This window comes from Knufia obscura (genome assembly GCF_036327395.1).
Source record: "Knufia obscura strain CCFEE 5817 isolate CBS 148926 chromosome Unknown scaffold_13, whole genome shotgun sequence".
Taxonomy (NCBI): domain Eukaryota; kingdom Fungi; phylum Ascomycota; class Eurotiomycetes; order Chaetothyriales; family Trichomeriaceae; genus Knufia; species Knufia obscura.
The window spans coordinates 715,206-734,398 of record NW_027042699.1 but is presented as its reverse complement, the minus strand read 5'-3'; the positions used below and the strand labels follow the sequence as shown (position 1 = coordinate 734,398).

Sequence of the window (19,193 nt, the reverse complement as noted above, 5' to 3'; positions counted from 1 at the left end):
CGATTCGAGCGGCATCACGTGTGCAGCTTAAAATCTCTTTGTAGCCTTCGTCGTGGTTGCCTCAGAAGCAGGAGCACTACTCTTACGTCGAACAAGCCATAGTGAAGGATCTGACCAATTTGTTCTGAGCAGGGGCAAAGAAATGCTCAAAGCTTGGATTAAGGTTGAGTCACAGATGTATTGTTTCCCTCCCCGTGATTCGCGTCACCGATGTATCAGAGTTGGACGGTTCGCAAATCTATATAAGTACGACCACAACCCCCAACTTTCGGGTGTACATGCACGACCTCAACATCTTTCTGTCCCTGCTGATGGAAAATCCATGTAAGCACTTCTTGGCTCTGCCGCAAGAGTTAGCATCACTCCCGCATCTTGAACGCGCCAATGGACCCTAACAGCAAAGCTGCTCGTAGGCCCAGAGCCTAGACGATATCGCAAACACTGCATATAAGACCCGATTGACGGTCACACCGCTAGAAGATCTCTTGGACCATCCTCGCAACTGTACAGCGCAACGTCTTCGAGAGCAGAGAGCGAAGACAAGGTGCTCTACAGAACTTCATGCAGAGGAAGTCTACGTGACAGAGCGCATCTTCCTGGCAGCCAGTCAAGCAAGACCATCAGTAGAAACTCGCCGTCTCACCCATCGCTCGTCGCATCACGTGATCAGTCTAACAGCTCATTTTTCCCACCACCTACAGGCCCTTTCCCAAGAAGATCGAGCGAGCTGCTTCACATGCGGGCAGTCCACCAGGCTCGAGCTCTGCACAACCTCATCAAAGTGACGCAGTTGGTCTTGTGTTCGCGTGCTGCGTACCGTGGTTCCGCTTGAGCTCACCTTTACTACGGTGCTTCTACTTATCTCCCTTGTTCAGCAGTGGTTCAGCATCGTTAGACTTTGGTTCGGGCTCGGTGTGTAGTGCTTCGTCCCAGTCAACACATGTTCCTGCTTGTTCATGTAAGCAACTGCTCGGCGGCTGCAAGCTGGAGCAAGTCCCGCCCACCGAATGCGGGATGGCTCGTCAATGAGTTCTATGGTGCCGGTGTCGATGATGTAGCTGATGAGTAGTACTTCTCCGTTTCCCTGTTCCCAAAGAAGGTCCAGTGCGTAGAGGTACTCTTCCGAATAACGTATTTCCTCCCATTCGTCAAGGCGGCGAAACTCGACCACGATGGCATTCCTCAGTCTCGTATGCAAAGTCGATCGGCTAAGAGGTAGAGGCGGGCAAGTGTCTCGCGGCCACTGCGTGAAGTGAAGCAAATATCCATATGCTCCCGATGGTGCAAGTCGACAAAGGCTGTGAGAAGCATGACTGGTGGACTCCTGGCCGCACAAAATAGATGCGTATGCTGACCCAAGATAAGTCGATGGAGGATTATCATTCGCTAAGGCATTGCAGATCTGCCCCGTTGCCTGTCTAATTGCATGACATGCTTTGTCTGCCTAGTAGCTTCCACTCCCCGAAGCCCTGATTTATCGCAATGAACCTATAGTTTTGCTTCTCGAGTCCCAACAGTTTCGCTTACTTCATTGATCCCAGTAATAATCTGCTTGCCACCGTAGCATCGATCGTGCTGAAACCAGATTCAGGAAGGTTGTTATGGGTGGATGTTCGATGCTTTGATTTGCCCGCCGGCCTTGTAGCTGACGGCTGTTCACCGTCGCCATGGCCCTCCAGCTCGTCGAGAAAGGGTCCTTCGTAAGCCCCACCAGTCAGTGTCAGTCATCGATGCCTAGGTAAACACCAGTACTGCCTCTCGAACCCACGAACGCTCGCTCCTCCGCCCGATCAAGAACGGCAAATTTGGACATAAACCGCCGCCGTCGCCGCACTGATAATAAGCACATTCTCTGCTCTAGTCAGTACAATCGTGCAGTGACCTGTTGCCATTGTCTCCAACGTACCCAGCTCTGCGTTAGAAGCAAATATTTCAGGGCTCGTAAAATTAAGCGTGAAGATCAATGCGGCTTGGTATGCCATAATGCAGGCGAAGATTACGATGGTGGAGGCTTCGCGATAAATGATTTGGTAGTGTAGGGTGTGCATGAAGATGAGAGTGATGACTGCCACGGCGATATCCAATCTGATGGTGAAAGGCATGGCAATTATGGTGATTAGGTGTCGGAGTACGGTGTGTGACGAAGAAGGGTATCAGAGTGGATGAGAAGAGAGATATTGTGAAGGCTTGGTTTTGGGTTCGGTCGTCGTCTCCGCGTTTGCGACGCTGAGTGTCGATTCGTGACAGAGTTGAGGCTGGGGTGATGCATGTTAGTCAACGTGTTGCTGCGCTGAGGAACAATTCATGGTAGGGTGAAAGTGTCTGCTGTGTCGGTCATCAGAGTGTCTTTTGCCTGATTCGGAGCCGGGTTTTCATGGCTGTAAAAGGGTGGAAATCTTGTTCACCAGCTGTTGACACGTAGTGCCTTGGTAGTAAGACGATGGTTCGGGAACGGTGCATTGTCAATTGACATCTCGCTCAGTTTCAATTATGTAGTTGACGCATATTTGTCATGAAGCGAACTCGAAACCCTCGTCAATCACAAACAATCTTCCTTCCAGATCCTCTCCTTTCGCAAACGCGATCCATAAATCCTTCACCTCCATGCCAAGATTTTCAACAACTCCTCTTGATCCGGAACCATTCAGCATTGGTGCTCCAGCCCATGCATCCCACCCGCCTAACAAGAACGGCAACTCAATTGTGTGTGCTGCGCCCCATGGGCTGTCAGGCGGCGACCAATTGAAGTGGTACATTGGCGGCATATGTCCAGTCGCATCACTGATGTTCTTGGCCAGCTGGTTGGATCCGTTTTCGAACACATTCGTTTTGTACCACTCTGCTGTCTGGCTGGGATCAATGGTTGCGAAGGCTGATCCTTCGTCCTTGTTGTAGCCAATAAAAATTGGAACTCGTTCCGCGGCTGCATCGATTGTTTGGGATAGATCTGAGAGCGGCGGTAGAGGCTCCTCTCCGAATACTGGACCATACGCGAGGATTGTAGGGTCGATGGGCCTCGCAACAACCAGGACAGCAGTCTGTAATGCGAGGAGTCGTTCAAGTGTGGGTGGTGACATTGATGACGATATGTTGGCCGAAGCGTATTCTGACATGGCAGCTGTCATGTCATCTCGTGTAGTTTCATTCAGTCGGCCCAACGGCGCACTTTCAAGAATTGCTCGGTGGAAGAGATCCTTACTATTGTCCGCAGCGAGCAATGCGAAAACAGAATCGCCACCAGCAGATTGACCGAACAACGTGACAGATCCTGGATCACCACCGAAGGAAGCGCCGTTTTTCTTTACCCACCTGAGTGCCTCGATCTGATCGAAAAGCCCAAGATTTGCAGGTGCAACATCCTGAATAGGTAGATACCCGAGCAGTCCAAGGCGGTGTGTGATGGTGACAACGACAGCTCCCCTTTGTGCAAGAGGAACAGGACTGTAGACGTCAAGGTCTCCACCACCACTTAGATATGCTCCTCCGTGGATGAATACCATGACCGGTAGGTTGCTTGCATTTGCCGGTGCAGCAACGCTAACATGGAGGCAGTCTTCACTTTGCGTCCTGTTCGCCGTTAGAGAACCAGTAAGAAAGTCGAAGCGGGAGGGGTTCTGAGGGCAGATTGTGGCTGGTTGCGTGTGGTCTCTGATGCCACTCCATGGTTCGGCCGGTACAGGTTTCTCGAATCGTTCTGCTGTCGCGTATTTGATACCTCGCGCGTAGATTACGCCATCTTCCTGGTTGGCGAGGATCTGACCAGATGCGAGCTTGAGCTTAACCGTGTCGTGGACAGGTGTTACGTTTGGTGTTGCTGTCCCAGGCTGGCCGTAGCAGCTAGCCAGCAGCAGGACGCCAATTGAAGCATAGGAGAGCATCTAAAATGGCTTTGCTGGCCGTGGTCAGTCACTATTCGAAACAAGTTTTGCTGAGCTGTGGGAAAGGTTGGATAGCTGCAAGGCAGGTCAATACAAATTGAGATTGAAAAAGGACCAGAAAAAGACCAGCAGTCCTACGCTCGACGATAGGATGCTAGTGATGGTGAACGCTCTAGATGAACGTTCATGCAATGCCGAGTCGTCTCGCTTATATCGGTGAGGTATTAGCGATGATATTTAGCCAAATGTAGCTCGCCCGAATGTGTCGAGGCGACAGGGAAGTAGTTAGAGAGTAATGCAGCTACCCGTTCGCCACAACCTACTTGTTTGCGGCGCAGGCATGCGATTTGTGCCATCACAAGGCAGCACTCGATGACTCGCAACTACTACAGCAATACCCTTCATGCAACAAGCGGCACATCGCGGGCTTCACTGAGTTATCTCTCTGGAGGACGGATCGCCGTCACGGGGTTTAAGGTCGACGCTTTCGACGGCCTTGGCTGTCTATGGCGGGAAGTCCCTTCTGGACGCGGCTGGCCGGCAGACACAATCGTCCAGTCAATACAGTCCAGAAACCCATACCATAATGACGTAGGCGTCCGTGAGGCTATCTGGCGCACCATGGTTGCTGACCGAGATATCTACGTCGAACCTCTGAAGGAGGACTACGCCTCTTTGCTGGCAACGCCTGTAATATTCGAAGCTGGCTCCAGCCTCTCCGAATCCGATCCGCTCAAGGACATTGCGACTAGTAACATCTTGGATTGGGGTGCTAAGTTCCTGCAGGGCAATGCTGAGTTCAGGGTTTGTGGGAAGCGTTTGGTGGAGTACCTCCCCAAATCTCTCGATAGTGTCAGAGGGCAGATTGACCCTGTGGTGCTGAGAGATGCGTTGGTGGCACGGGATCGCATCAATGTAAGACGACGCATGGTCACAACGGAAAGGGGCTTCGTAGGCATGGCCTTGGAGGGGGTGAGGACCGACGATGTGATCGTTGTGCTGCTGGGGTGTTCGATGCCGATGGTATTACGCCCTGTGGAGAACAGTCCTCAGACGGAATACAAAGTAGTCGGAGAGTGCTATATTCACGGCATAATGGGGGGAGAAGCTATGAAGTGGATTGAAGATGGGCAGTGCACTATGCAGGAATTCAGAATTTGCTGACACCTGTCGACGCAAATATGAAAGGCACTGATCGTAACGGTACCGCAGCCTGTTAGGCATATGAGCAGCCAACATTGCATTCCGATCCCGGTCAATGAACTCTGCTACAGATGACGATGAGCTGTATCGATCTTCTTACTGTGTAGGAAAAAATCCCCTTTAGTCTTTCAGAGCGAACGGTGTTCTCGACTTCTGCTGATACAAGCCTCACGACGGTGAGAACAGTGTCTAACGGGGAGTCTCCTGCCGGAGTTGCTGAAGTCGTCCGGATCATGAACCATCTGCTAATACGACAGGCACTCCGCCAAGCTTGCCAAGCTGCCCAGACGCCTGTTACAGCCTTAGGCACGCATAGCTCCCCCAGCCACCCTCGTCTTCCATGCATCTTGATTTCTTCTTCGAAGCTTTACCACATAGCATCATCAATATTTCTCTGCACTAGATTGCTTCTCGACCATGGAACGTTTAGGTGTAAGACCCGATCACGACACTGCTGCTGACAGCTCCCACGAAAACAGCACCAATGTCTCTGGCAACCACACCGCCGATGAGTCTTCACCACTCCTACCAAGCTTCTTGCGTGGCCACGTCCATCATGAGGGCGAATCTGGCCGATCAGGCTTCCACCCCCGCCACTTCCTATCGGTTTCCTGGACCTCATCAAACATTGTCTCCCAATATGTGAACATCCTTTGGCCATTCGCACCTATCGCAATCATCCTTCGATATGTTGCGCCCGAGTCCCACCTGTGGATCTTTGCTATATCCTACCTTGGCATGATACCATCCGCCAACCTACTCGGCTTTGCAGGTCAAGAATTTGCCAAGAAACTGCCAAAAGTTGCGGGCATTCTCATCGAGACCACGTTCGGAAGCATTGTCGAGATCATCCTGTTTATGGTTCTGATTGTCCAACACAAGAATCAGGATCCGAACGATGTTGGTGAAGGCGAAGGGAACGGCGACGAAGGCAATCTGATTCCCATCATCCAAGCTGCCATTCTCGGGTCCATCCTCACGAACCTCCTTCTCTGCTTGGGATTATGTTTTTGGTTTGGTGGTCTACGACAAACGACCCAGAAATTCCATGCCGCAGTCTCGGAAACAGGCAGCGGTATTCTCCTTGTGGCAGCCTTCGGCCTTCTCATCCCAAGCGCTTTCTATAGTGCATTGAAGGGCGAAACAGTGGCAGAGACCAGCGGCGGCCTGAAGATCCTACACGAGAAGTTCACGCAAGGAGCTCTCCAGAAGGATATTTTGAAGATCAGCCAGATTACGAGCATCGTGCTCATAATAGCGTTCTTCTGCTACCTATTGTACAACGCAAGGAGCCAACATAGCATTTTCGACCAAGTCATTGAGATGGATGAACACAGGGATGCCGATCGCGAAGCAGATGCGGCCAAAATGAGGTATACAGGGGTCGAAACACTCGCAGCACTCATCATATCTTTGCTCTTTGCGACATGGCTACTCATCATCCTTGTCGAACAAATCGAGGATGTCGTCGAAAGTGGCGTACCAGATCAGTTCCTTGGCTTGATCCTCCTTCCGCTCGTTGAGAAAGCTGCTGAGCATCTGACTGCTATTGACGAGGCGTGGGATGGTGTCATCAACGTCGCGCTGTACCACTGCCTGGGTCCTTCAATCCAGACGGCTCTGTTCAATGGCCCACTTGTTGTGCTAGTTGGCTGGGCTCTGGGAAAGCCAATGGATCTTAACTTCGAAATTTTCATGGTAGCACTGCTATTGTTGAGCATCATCGTGGTCGGCAATTTCTTGAGGGACGGAGAGAGTAACTGGTTGGAAGGTGCATTGTTGGTGGTAAGTCAATACGGACCATCCACAGATTTTCATGCTAACCATAAGTCAGATCATCTATGCAATCATTGCGATCGCTTCATGGTACTACCCGAATCCTGATGTTGCCACATCGAATGGGCTTGAAGGCCTGGTTGGTCAGAATGTTACCATCGACGCCGAAGTGCTACTAGGGCTTCTGGCGAAGCTCAATGCGCAGTGAGAAGTTAGACCAAAGGCACAATGTTGTTTTTTCTTAAACGTTCGTGGAACCTTTCTCAGCTTACTGAATACGATTATGCTGCTTCATCAGGTAGATGGTCAGGGCACGTGGCGAGTAGGGCTGGCTTCATGGAACTGGCTTCAATACTACAAGACAACAACAAGGTGCGGCTCGGTGTAATTTATGCGCATTGAGCTTCTGCCCAGGAGCATAATTCGTCACTGCCTCAGCGAGACATTTGTTATAAGTGGCAGAAACGACATCTTTGAGCTTGAGTAAGTAACGCCAGCGATGATGGGGTTTGGTCTTGTTCAAGGACTGTCGTCGGAATGCGCCCTTATCCTTGAGAACATTTTCACGAAAACATGGCTGATGGTGCTCTCGGAGAAGATGCGCGCGAAGCGGTTCACGCTGCAGACTTGGAAGTAAAAGCCCAGAGTGCTTGTGTGGAAATCGTGCGTGGTACGTGCGATATCTTGATCATGGAGATAACGAAGGACACTGAACAAGGATGTGCAGCCATGTTGGCAACTTGCTACTCTCTCATGCCATTAATCTTAAGCCAGCCTTGGACAAAATTCGTGCCAGACTGATCGAAAATTCATCACCTGAGGGAGCAATCGATACCTTCTACCTGTTGAAAGGGTCGTAAGAGGCCAGCCGAGGCAAACATCAGGGTTGGAGTCCTCTGGCATCTCAATACTTGCAATGCGACTATGTCGAGACGGTGGAGTCTCTGTGGGGCTTGTTGTACTGTCGACTTGTGGTGAGTAAAGCAACGAATGACAGATCAGATGTGATATGGCTGACCTGGGAATTCTGGCTGAGGTTCAAAGACTGATTACGTGTCAATACTGGTCGCATCCTGGTGTTTTTGTGAGTACAAACTCATATTCTCGTCAAAGCTGCATTACAGATCGGAGTTCGTACTCACCAAAAGACCAGGATACAACCAAATACACCTTGCGCGTAGCGCGTGAAAGCTTCCTCAGGTCTGAAACGCGGAAACCAGGCATCTATCCCTTCCAGCGGGACTTGGCGACTCTCGAAACTGTCTTCCGTTAAGCGAACCCCACCCCCAGATCGGATGAGATTGTGACACTAGCTCTGCTGATCAACTTCTCTTCGTTTGGCCAATCATCAACTTCGAGCTTGTTCTTGAGCCGAGGATAATGCAGCTCGAAGATCACTCATCATGCTAAGCTTCCGAAAGAAGAGCCTCTCCTCCTGAATCTTGTTCCGCCCTCGATCTTGCCAAGACTCACGTGCTCATTTGCATTGATTATCTGACACCACTGACACAAAGAAGTGTTTCGTCAACCGTCCATCACACCAGCATATCCCAGCTGTAGACCTCGAACAGTTTGTAACGAGTCAATCTCGTTATGACCGCTGTCGCAGAGACGGCTGCAGACAAGCATGGTTGACACGACTGCCAGGCAGGTACGTGGCCAAAGGTGTCCTCTCTACACCCTCACCACTGCGATGTACAGCAGAAGTGGCTTTGCCAAGGCATGCATGCATGCATGTGTGTGCCGGTAAGCATAGCTTACGATCTCACTCATTGCGAGAACTGTACCGACCAATGACGGCGCGAATATGGTGTGAGAGCCTCGGCGAGGTTCTGGCCCTCTGGACCATAAGTAGCAGCGTCTTGCTTCAACATTCAAGACCGAAAGGCAGCAGTCTTTGACAGTCCATCTTCCACTCACTTCTCTGCTCCGAGCAACCACACTCATTTCAACTCTTCCAACAATGAAGACAACATTCGTTCTTTCGGCCCTCGCAGCGCTGGCCGCTGCTGGCCCAATCGACACTCGTCAACTGCTCGACCGGGTTGGTACCACGGAGAACGAGTTCTCCCTCGGTGGCTGTCGTGACATCATCTTCTTCTTCGCACGAGGCTCGAGCGAAGTTGGAAACATGGTCAGAACTCAGCAACATGACCGCTGATCTATGCTCACACTTCGGCAGGGTTCCCTAGTCGGTCCACCTACAGGCCAGGGCCTCAAAGACGCATTCGGCGCATCTCGTGTCGCCGTCGAGGGTGTCGACTACGCCGCTCTCCTCTCCACCAACGCTCTGCCGGGTGGCGCGGACCCCGCTGGTATCCGCGAGATGGAAGGTCTCCTTGATGATGCTGTCGATGTCCAGATTCCATCATCGTCGCTGGTGGCTACAGGTAAGCTAAAAAGCCGGATTGAGCCGTGCTCAGTACTGATATCGTTCCAGCCAAGGCGCTGCTCTCACCCATCGCGCCGTCGAAGACCGCTCTGCTGCTGTCAAGGACCAGATCGCAGGCGTTATCACCTACGGCGATACCCAGAACTTGCAGGACAGAGGCCAGATCCCCAACTTTCCGAAGGAGAAGGTCTTGATCATCTGTAACCCTGGCGATCTTGTCTGCTCTGGGACTCTCACTGTCCTGGCCCCGCACTTGGCATACGGCTCTCGTGTTGGTGAGGCAGTCAGGTTCTTGACTGAGCGAATCCGAGGCGCGGGTGGCTGAATACCTACTAAGGCGTACAACTGCGTTGTATGGCCGTCATGAGACCGGCGGGCTGGCCCCAGGTTTTTATGCTTTATGATTGTTCCGACTTACTTCTCCTTTTTGATGGATGGCTTTGGAGGGGTGTTCTGCTGAAGCTCGTAGGGTACATGATCGTGGATGGCCAGATCATGCAATTGTTTTGGAGACGTATGCTATACTCACTTTGGCTTTTCAGTCGGCTCTTCTTGCCTGCTTTCGTGTTGCTTCGATATCTCTATCTGCTTCTCGAGGTGCTCTTCGCTGTCTACCACTGCACATGTTCGTTGCCATCCTCCTTCCCGCTATAATGGACCCAAGATTCATTCATCGTTGAGACAGCTGTCGCGACGCATCGTCTCGACTTCCAAACACTCAAGCCTTAGACACAGCTTGAGCCAAGCATCGATGGTATCTCAGATATTTCTAGGTACAACCACGGGATCGAGTATCCGAACCAAGATTTCAGAAATACGGCACACGTAGATGCGATCTCACAGGACGATGGGATCATGTTGTGCTGATGTACGCAATATCCCCATGGTCGCTTCGCATGTGCGAAACAGCCACCAGTTTAGCGCCATGGCGAATAAATTTATGCAAAACCACAAATGCCGATTGAGGGTTTCCCCAGACCCGTGTCGGCATAAACACCACAGCACAGACCCGGGAGACATTGAAATAAGGTGTCTACTCACAAGAGGATTGAGTATGTGAACGGTACTCAAGGTGTCCAAGGACGTAACTGCTGCCGGTAACCTTACTGTAGCTTGGTAAAACATCTCATGGCCATTCAATCTAGGTGAGCTTGTCCGCCGTGGCAAGGAAAGAGCGGCGATGTCCGGGCCCGGTTGGGGCATTGTGGCTGGCGTATGATTCAGTCGGAGTTGTAGAGCTTGGAAAACTCAGCCTTCTAGGCGAAGCACATGCCCGGATATGACCGTATGGATGATCAAGATCCCCCAGCGACAGGGACCACTAGCCTAAACAGGGCCTACAAAGCTGATTTGCCGGAATTCCTTGCCTTCGGATCGAACAAGTGGCAGCCACAAGCCGCGACTCAAGTCACGCATAAGTTGAGCCATTACTCGAAGGAAAGTGCCCCTCTTCGATTGACACTGGCTTCCCAGCCATCGACGCCTCAGCCTGCATCAAACAGGGGAAGACAAATTATGTGAATATTCGAGGAACAGCGACAGCCTTCAATAGCAGCAAATCCATTCCGAGTTCGACACCCAAGAATGAACAGAGCGCCACGGACGCTGTTGCCGGACACGAGACTCAGCTCCACAGGAACAGAGGCTTCTGGGAGCCTACGTATGATGATGTAGGAGGAACGTGTCGCAGAACATCTTTTGTGTAATCGAAGAGGTCTACAATGCCGAACCTCCTGAATAGAGTCCTGTGCTATGCCAGCCGTTGCCAGCCGCAGCAAGACATATGTATAGCGTCCAGTTGTCTATCCGCGTTTCCAAAGAGCTACATGCCAGTAGAAGCAGTTCATACAATCCACCGCAGCCACCACTCCTCTAGACTTGATGCCTTCTGAATTGCACCATTGGACCTCCTCTGTCGGTGAGGAAAACGTCTTTGACCTGGTACTCGTCCTCATGCCAATCGAGTCCCTTCTTCTCTGATTCCGCTTTCGTTCTGATCGAGACTTGTTCCGCCGACCTTCGCAAGTCAAACGTCCACAGCACCCTTGCGAGTACCAGGCATAGCTCCATATACGCCAGCTGCTTCCCTACACATCCTCGGCTGCCCAGACTAAACGCGCAGAATGCCTCACGCGCTTTCGTGATCTGTCCTGGATCCTGCAAAGACGTTGGCTCAGCAAGATGTGTCTCGGCGTCCTGAGGAATCCACCTCTCTGGTCTGAACGTGTAAGGCTCAGGGTATGCTTCTTCGTCGTGATGCAGGACGTATGCGGAGCATCCGACGGTAGTCCCGGCTGGGATGAATTCGCCTGCAATTTCGAGGCCGGGCTTTTGTAGGATTGTCCTTGGTAGTTCTGATGGAACGGCAGGGGAAAAGCGGAGGATTTCGTCAACCACGGCACGTAGGTAGGTGTGACTTTTCACGACGGACCATGTTATTGATGCGACGTCGCTGAACTCTTTGCGGAGCTGTTGTTGAAGGTACTGCAGGATCGGCTCAGATGACGGTAGGGTCAGGTAGAAGAAACCAGCTGCCAGACTACTGGAAGTTGTATCGGCTCCGGCAGCGATGAGTAGGGAGGTTTCGGCTTCGAGCTCGCGCTGGCTGAATGGCCGAGAAGTGACAGGGTCCTTGGCATTAAGGATGTAATGCATCATGTCTTTGCGCACCACCTTCTCATCCTCCTTTGCGATGCGCTCCTTCATACAAGCAGCAGCGTATGCTACGAAGTGAAACTCGTCTCGGGCTGCTTGACCGCCAAGCCAGTGCATTAGCGGCTCGCAACATATGATGGGGCGGACGATGAACTGAAGTGGAAGATTTGCGATCTGCATTGGTTAGCCAAGTCGATATTCAAGACATTCACGTACGATGTAGAGGAACTCCGAGCTTGCTGTGATCAACTTCGGCACGTATCGATGTTCCGCGCTGGTCATGCAATCGAATGGCTTTCCGAATACGAGGTCGCCCATGACATCGTATGCGAAGTACGTGGCGTAGTCATCCATCTTTCGAGGCCGAGACCAAGGGTTGCTATCCGAAAGAACATCACAGAGGGCGTCGACGTTCTTGATGACGAATTCCTCTGCCGATCTTAATGATGCCTCAGAGAAGGCCTGATCCAGTACTCGGCGACGGAAGGCATGCTTCTTGCGGCTGATCTCGGAATGGGTCGAGTAGGCGCCGGCCGGAGCGTCAATAGTCTTGTAGTAGTCAGACTTTCGTAGTTGATTTTGCAATCGACTCGATTGATAGATTGTCCTCAAGGCAGTAGGTGAGGAGAACGAAAGAGAGTTTGGCCCGATGCGAACGACAGGGCCTGCTGATTAGTGATTGTCCTTGGGATGGTATGACGCTACTCACCATATTTGCGATGTTCTTGCAATTGGCGAAGATGACGGTCACCAGTTGCCGTTTGTAGTGGGATCGAAATTGAAGACAGCCTTGACAAGAGGGGTCCAGGATATTTTGCGAGTGGATGAAGTGTTAGACGATACAAGATTCGCAAGAAGAGCTGTTTATGTTAGAAGAAGCTGTGCTGGCTAGAATCAGCTCACAAAGGTCAGCAAGGCAATAGCACATGCCAGTGAGGCATTGCGGGTGTCGATGAAGGTCGCCATCTTGCATAGGAATAGGCCAATATCATCAAGACTGGCAATGGATTGGATGATCCGGAATTTGGTGATCAAAACACTTGCATGGAACTCACGTGCATCTATTACAAGGATCGCATCATTGACGAACATTCAGCCTGACCGAGATGCTCTTTGGATCAGGCAATCGCATCAAACAGGCTGAGGAGTGCATTTGACCTGATATCGGATGATGAATGCGTGAAGTCCAGCTGCAAACGGGTGAGTCGCTGTGCTGGGCTAAGGAGACCGCTGCTAGGAGATGCGCGTTCAATCTGAAGCGAGCTGCACACGTGGGACGATGCTCATCCCACATGGCGCCAACCCTGCTAGTCCCATAACGCAGGTGAAGAAAATTGCTTATACAACACGATGAATATTCGGAAGGCGCTGGGTCAATAAGGATCACATTCTCCGAGCGTTGTCTTAGAGCTCATGCCGGACTATCGGATTGGCGGTTTTTGTTGTAATCTGGGAAGGTGACGCGGTTGCTTTGTATGTTTGGGACGAGATATTCCGTAGAGTACTGATTCAGTAACGAGATAAGCTAACTACAGTACTATCCGAAGCCATGCCGACTCACCAAGCCCATTTGAGCATTTCCTTCAATGCTCGAGCACAGTTCCAGAGGCATAACAGCCACCTGAAACCCACAGGAGTACCGTACTACTGAGCCACGAATTATGTCGGTGCCCGGTGCCGGCGCTCTCACTACTTGGCGATGTTACCGCAAGTACTTGTTTGGAGCTTCTCAGGAGCTGATCCACCGCTGATCAGGACCAGGTTTGTAAAGTAAAAGACAGAAGAGGGTGCACCAGGTGGTTTGCACAAGAAAAGACTCCATGCCGCGCACACCAAAAGGTCTGTGAAGCGGGGCCACATCTTTATAAAAGTTACTTTCTATACCTATCTTGTATGTTGAGCCTCCACGCCGCAAAGAGGGTCCTCGTACAGTGGTGACACCACAACATCTTGTCGCAACAGGAAATTGAGGGTTCAAGCAGGAACCAGTGGATGTCCTACCAAAGCATAATTCACTTGCTGAATCTTGGTCTTTTGGTTAGTTGAAAGCATAAACTGTGTGGAGTGGTGTCCGACGTATATCCAACTTCTCATCGACCGAAGGACCGGCCGAGTACATTTACTAAGTACATCAAAAAGCTTGTAAGCGAACCTCGGCCATGCGTCGTCTACTGAACTCCAGCAAACTTGAGTTGCTTGTCGACCTGGCTTCCTTGACTCTGCAACAGTTTGTCAGTAGTGGAAACACCAGCACAAGCTGCTTGCGGTCCGCCTTGGCACCGGTCAGACAGAATTTGACATAGCGCCCCTACATCCACTAACTACGGCATGTAGTACTCCGTAATGTGGTAACAGAGTACCAAGCGGTGCTCCCTCAGGACCAACCATGGTTCCGGACATCCGATATGCGAAATCTGATTCCATATGGACAGGACACTGTCGAAACACTTCGGCGTTGCCGTTGATATCACTGGCACACAGGCTGATCGTATCCTCAATATGACTGACTGGTTCGAAGTAAATGGTCTATGCCAACACAACTGCTGAGGTATCCTTCTACGTCTGAGCTTCTTCGAGCCTCGGAGGTGCGGCTGATGCGTCACCTCCACGATTATATGTCTTCACCGTCCATGCTGTTGTCTGCTTGATGATCATATCCTCAGAGCCATGCCCGCTGGACTTCGACATCACATCCAAGCTCTTCCGATTCTCGTGTACATTAACGTCGTAGCTTTTTCCATCTACGTCTGGACGAAACCGAGACTCGTCTGCTTTGCTCTTCTTGCGAATGTACCCTGTAGGCTTTTTCCGACGTTCGTCGCTGCTAGTGAATTGACTCAGCTCATACTGGGTTCTGTCGAGCATGCCACCGAAACCCGGCCCCGAATGTAGCTCGTTGAGGAAACGGTATAATGAGGGAGCTGCTGCTGTGAGAATCGAGAAGTTCATAACAAGCCTAGACATGATTAGCCAAAAGATGACCAAGGCTTCAAATGTGGCATACTGTTCGAATATGGTAGGTGCCAGCATCGCTCGTGTAGTGTCAGCTGCACGCAAGGCTGGCGCAAGAGTAGCAAGTTGGCAAATGGTCAACCCACAAACCCTGGGAGTGTCAGCAGTAGCTCGATCGTACCGTAGGCTCACATACAATAATCTGATACCGAAAAGCGAGGATATCCTCACTTTCTGCCATTGTGATATCTGCAGACTCCAAACAGTGGGTGCGAACAAGACGCTGATAGCCGCATCTATGAGGATGTTCGAAATGAGGACAGGATACCACACTGCACCTTCACCAGCACACCTGGACGGAGCATAGTACCATGACTGAGGCAAGCTGCACTGGAAAGACAGGGCGAATATGCTGAAGACAAGCCATGCTAAGATCGTGCCTTGGGCAATGTGGTGTATAAGTTTGGTTTTATGTGTTGCGCTCAATCGTTGGATGAGGACAATCACTGAGGATTTCGCAAGCGCCTGCACTATCAGTGACAGAATATTGGCTGTGAAGGCAAGCTGTCTGTGTCAGGACAGGTTGCAAGAGCGAAACTGCTTTACTTGCCTTGAAGTATCGCTCCAGCTGAGATTGCGTGAGTGACGCTTGGAAACTTCCTACCCCGTTGACCGCCGCTTTCTCCGTGATTATGCTCTGTGCTAAGGCCAACACCACTGCACTGAACAGAAGACCATCGTCCCAGTCGAGTTTCCGCTTCAGCACATTGTTCGAGACGAGTTTGATGATAGTGAAGAGGACGGTTTCAGCAATGCACACATATGCCGTAACAATGACGATAGGGCCTCGGTCCTCAGCTGTCAGAGCATGTATGGGCGGTAGCTGCGACATGACCGATTGACGACACTCGACCCTCGTTAGCGCACACGGGGTGAAATGATTAATATGGCTCGAGCCGTTGGTATTGTTAACACTCTCGAAGGGGAACAACAGGGCACATCATCCTATCTTCTGCATGTACCTGCAGCACTGACAAGAAATCAACCGAGACCAACCCACCAAACCTGGCGTCCCTTGCAAGAAGTCTTGCCACCGGCACTTGTGCATTAGAAAGTGAAAACTAGCGTAGTTGATCTTTCGGGCAAGGATCGTTCTCATGCTTTATGTGAAGAAAGAGCCAAACTTGATGGCCTGAAGAATGGATCTCGCTAGTCTTAGCCGGATCTGGTTCCGCGAAACTGGGAAGATCCATTCAACATCCACACGAGGTGAATTTTGCTGTTAGCGTCGCACAACAGAAACCTTTGCACTTGCTGGGCCATCCCTATTCGAGGCGGGCACTACTCGTAGTACTGCTCCTCACTAAAGCTAGAATTCGTCTTTCAGCCAGATGGCATGTAGATCTTATCATGGCCCAGACAGCTTTCCGAGAGCAACAATCGGGATGAAACACGCTAGAAGCCTCATGAAGCTAGACTGGGACTCAACTCAACCCAACGCCAGGAATATAAGCGACCATGGGCGATGCGTCTCGAAACCGTGAACGCGTCTCGTTAGGTCCACACTGGTGCAGCCAACATTCTCCACGTAAGTGTGCGCCTACTGTAGAAACAACGCAATTGTCACGTTGTCTCTTCTAACGTGGTGTTTAGCAAGCTCAAAGGACAATAACAGGAATGCCTTGATACTCTAGTAGGCTAAACATTGATGGGTATCATGTGGCTTTCCACATCCATCAGCACCTGTACGAATTCAGCATCTTATGGGCATGGAAGCTGCCGAAAGTATGTTTCCAGCCCCTTTTCCCTCGGCGCGACTCCCCGCTAGATCTCGAATTCATCGCCCTCTCACCCACAGCTGAGATTATTGTTGATAGTCCCTCGGGTAAGAAGGTCTTGCAACAGCTCCGCTCGACTTTCCTGCTTAAGTGTTGCAAGCCTGTATTACCCGAGGGAGTATCGATAATGGCACGTAAAACCACGTGGAGTTCCTGGCCTACGGCCTCTCGCTTGGATGTCCAGTTCTGCTGGCGCATATGGGTGGTGTCCTGGTATGCGATTAGCTCTGAGCGCATTCGTGCTCCTCCGAAGCTATGTCCAAGCTACTGCAAACATAGCGGACTCGCTTGCAGGCATGGGCACACAATGCTTATCTCCGCTCTCTTGGCTGAGGCGCCATGCAGAATGCTATCCAATCGACGGTAAAGCGACACCGAGATAGTCATGGAAGCTCTGGCTAACAAAGTCTAGTTCGGCGATCGCTTCGACCCGCCTGATTTTCGAACCTGATAGACATGTCTCGATCGGCACCTCGTCCGGGCGACCTCCACGTGGAAGGTTTTTCTCGAACTTCTGATCGAGTACTTCTACTTCCCTTCCTGTTTCTGCTTGCACATCTCACGCCAGGGCTGCAGACATGAACGCCACCGATATGGAGTTGTCGCATCAACAGAAGGAAGCATCATCCCAGGTGCACGATGACACGTACCTCGATGGCGACAAGCACGAGAGAAGTACAGTGGCTTTCTCTCCAAAGCAGACACTAGACGTATGTCTATTGAGTCCGATCACCAAGCCCATCTAACATCCGAACAGAGATATATCGGCTTCATCCCAACGATAGCTTTCGGAGCAAATCTACAATGCTCGTGGGAGTCTGTGGCAGTGTCTTTCCAGGCTGCCTTACTCAATGGCGGTCCTACGTCTCTCCTCTGGGGCATGCTCATCGCATGGGTTGGTTCGTTAGCTATGTCGGTATCTTTGGCTGAAATGGCTTCGATGTAAGTATGCCGACAACGTTGAAGAGCACACCTGACAGCCGCCAGCAACCCAACGGTCGGTGCGCAATATCGATGGACCAGCATGTTCGCGCCTGGAGGTAAAGGCCGAGCCTTCTGGGGTCTTCTTCAAGGCTGGATAACAGTCTTCGCATGGATCGCAACTTGCGCTCAACCAGCCTTCTTTTGTGCGACTCTATCACAGGGTATCGTCATTCTCAACCATGAAACTTTCGTCTTCGAGAGGTGGCATGGCACTTTCATGGCTTGGGCAGTGTTTGCAATCCCGATCTTCATCAACATCTTTGCCCGAAAAGTGCTGCCAACCATCGAAGTCGTTGGCGCCATCACTCACATCTCTTTCTATATCATTTTCGTCGTTACGCTTTGCGTATTGGCTCCTCGAAACACGTCAGAGTTTGTCTTTGAGACCAATGTCTTTGGCCTTTCGGGATGGCAGAACCAGACTGTTCAATGGTGCATCGGTCTGTTGTCGGCGGCTTTCCCCATTGGAGGATTCGATGGCGTTCTGCACATGAGTAAGTATTGAATACCCTGCTTTCCAGCCACTGCCTAACATATCTTCTAGGCGACGAAGTCAAGGATGCTCAAAAGAAAGTCCCCCTTGCCATGGTCTACAGTGTCATCATCAACGGCGCGATGGCATTCTCTTTCATCATCGTCCTCCTTTTCTGTCTCGGCGATCTCGAGGAGACACTGAACACGCCAACAGGCTACCCGATCATCCAAGTCGTGTATAATGCCACCGGGTCCAAAGCAGCCACCTCAGTATTCACGGTCTTCATCCTCTTCAACGCTACAGTCTCTATGTTCAGCTCGCTGGCATCAGTTTCTCGACTCACATGGGCCTTCGCCAAGGACAACGGATTGCCCTTTTCGAGGTTCTTTAGTGCAGTCCACCCAACCCTACGCATACCTATCAACGCTCTCGGCTTAGTCGCGTTCATCATCATCCTGATCCAACTCATCAACGTCGGTTCCACGAGCGCGCTGTATGCCGTCGTCAGTTTATCGACCATCGGCCTTTACCTCTCATATGTCTTACCTATCCTCTTTTTCGTCCTGGCAAAACTTCGAGGCGACTACATTGCTTACGGACCGTTCAAGCTCGGGCACGTGGCCGGTCTTGCAACAAACATCTTCGCCGTTCTTTACGGAATCTTTGTCCTCATCTGGCTACCATTCCCACCATATATGCCAGTTACGGGGGAGAACATGAATTACGCTGGGCCGATTTTGCTAGCTGTGATCATCTTTGCATTGATCGATTGGTTCGTGTCAGGAAGGAAGAGATTTGTGGTGCCGGACGAGACACTGTTGCGCAGGGACTCTTAGATTCCCCGTACTGCGTGGACCATCGGCAAGCAGCCTGGATTTTAGACACCTCATCGTACATAGACATGTGAACCATGAAAGCCCGGCACTGATCCACGTGCCTCGAGTATTTAAACTCAACGGTCTCGCCTTTTGAACTTTGTATATGCCAAACAAGCATATGGACTTTTCCCCGAACATACTTGGAAATGCGCAGAACTGAAG

At 51.1% G+C, this 19,193-nt stretch overlaps 6 protein-coding genes across 6 annotated transcripts; 3 read left to right on the top strand and 3 right to left on the bottom strand.

The window, feature by feature from the left end:
- Positions 1-2,510: 2,510 nt before the first annotated feature.
- PMZ80_009438 (uncharacterized protein) lies at positions 2,511-3,878 on the bottom strand (the record flags this gene model as incomplete). The annotated part of the gene is made up of 1 exon (XM_064877832.1): positions 2,511-3,878. The coding sequence occupies one exon, from the start codon at positions 3,876-3,878 to the stop codon at positions 2,511-2,513; it is 1,368 nt and encodes a 455-aa protein (XP_064726557.1).
- Positions 3,879-5,498: 1,620 nt separating this feature from the next.
- On the top strand, positions 5,499-7,065 carry PMZ80_009437 (uncharacterized protein; the record flags this gene model as incomplete). Its single annotated transcript, XM_064877831.1, has 2 exons — positions 5,499-6,866; positions 6,916-7,065. The coding sequence occupies 2 exons, from the start codon at positions 5,499-5,501 to the stop codon at positions 7,063-7,065; spliced, it is 1,518 nt and encodes a 505-aa protein (XP_064726556.1).
- A 1,755-nt stretch (positions 7,066-8,820) lies between these two features.
- PMZ80_009436 (uncharacterized protein) lies at positions 8,821-9,574 on the top strand (the record flags this gene model as incomplete). Its single annotated transcript, XM_064877830.1, has 3 exons — positions 8,821-8,991; positions 9,040-9,247; positions 9,303-9,574. The coding sequence occupies 3 exons, from the start codon at positions 8,821-8,823 to the stop codon at positions 9,572-9,574; spliced, it is 651 nt and encodes a 216-aa protein (XP_064726555.1).
- A 1,547-nt stretch (positions 9,575-11,121) lies between these two features.
- On the bottom strand, positions 11,122-12,616 carry PMZ80_009435 (uncharacterized protein; the record flags this gene model as incomplete). Its single annotated transcript, XM_064877829.1, has 3 exons — positions 11,122-12,078; positions 12,121-12,468; positions 12,614-12,616. 3 exons carry the CDS (start codon positions 12,614-12,616, stop codon positions 11,122-11,124), a joined length of 1,308 nt encoding a protein of 435 aa, XP_064726554.1.
- A 1,844-nt stretch (positions 12,617-14,460) lies between these two features.
- PMZ80_009434 (uncharacterized protein) lies at positions 14,461-15,283 on the bottom strand (the record flags this gene model as incomplete). The annotated part of the gene is made up of 2 exons (XM_064877828.1): positions 14,461-14,963; positions 15,277-15,283. The coding sequence occupies 2 exons, from the start codon at positions 15,281-15,283 to the stop codon at positions 14,461-14,463; spliced, it is 510 nt and encodes a 169-aa protein (XP_064726553.1).
- A 2,885-nt stretch (positions 15,284-18,168) lies between these two features.
- Positions 18,169-18,989, top strand: PMZ80_009433 (uncharacterized protein; the record flags this gene model as incomplete). Its single annotated transcript, XM_064877827.1, has 2 exons — positions 18,169-18,172; positions 18,223-18,989. The coding sequence occupies 2 exons, from the start codon at positions 18,169-18,171 to the stop codon at positions 18,987-18,989; spliced, it is 771 nt and encodes a 256-aa protein (XP_064726552.1).
- Positions 18,990-19,193: the final 204 nt, after the last annotated feature.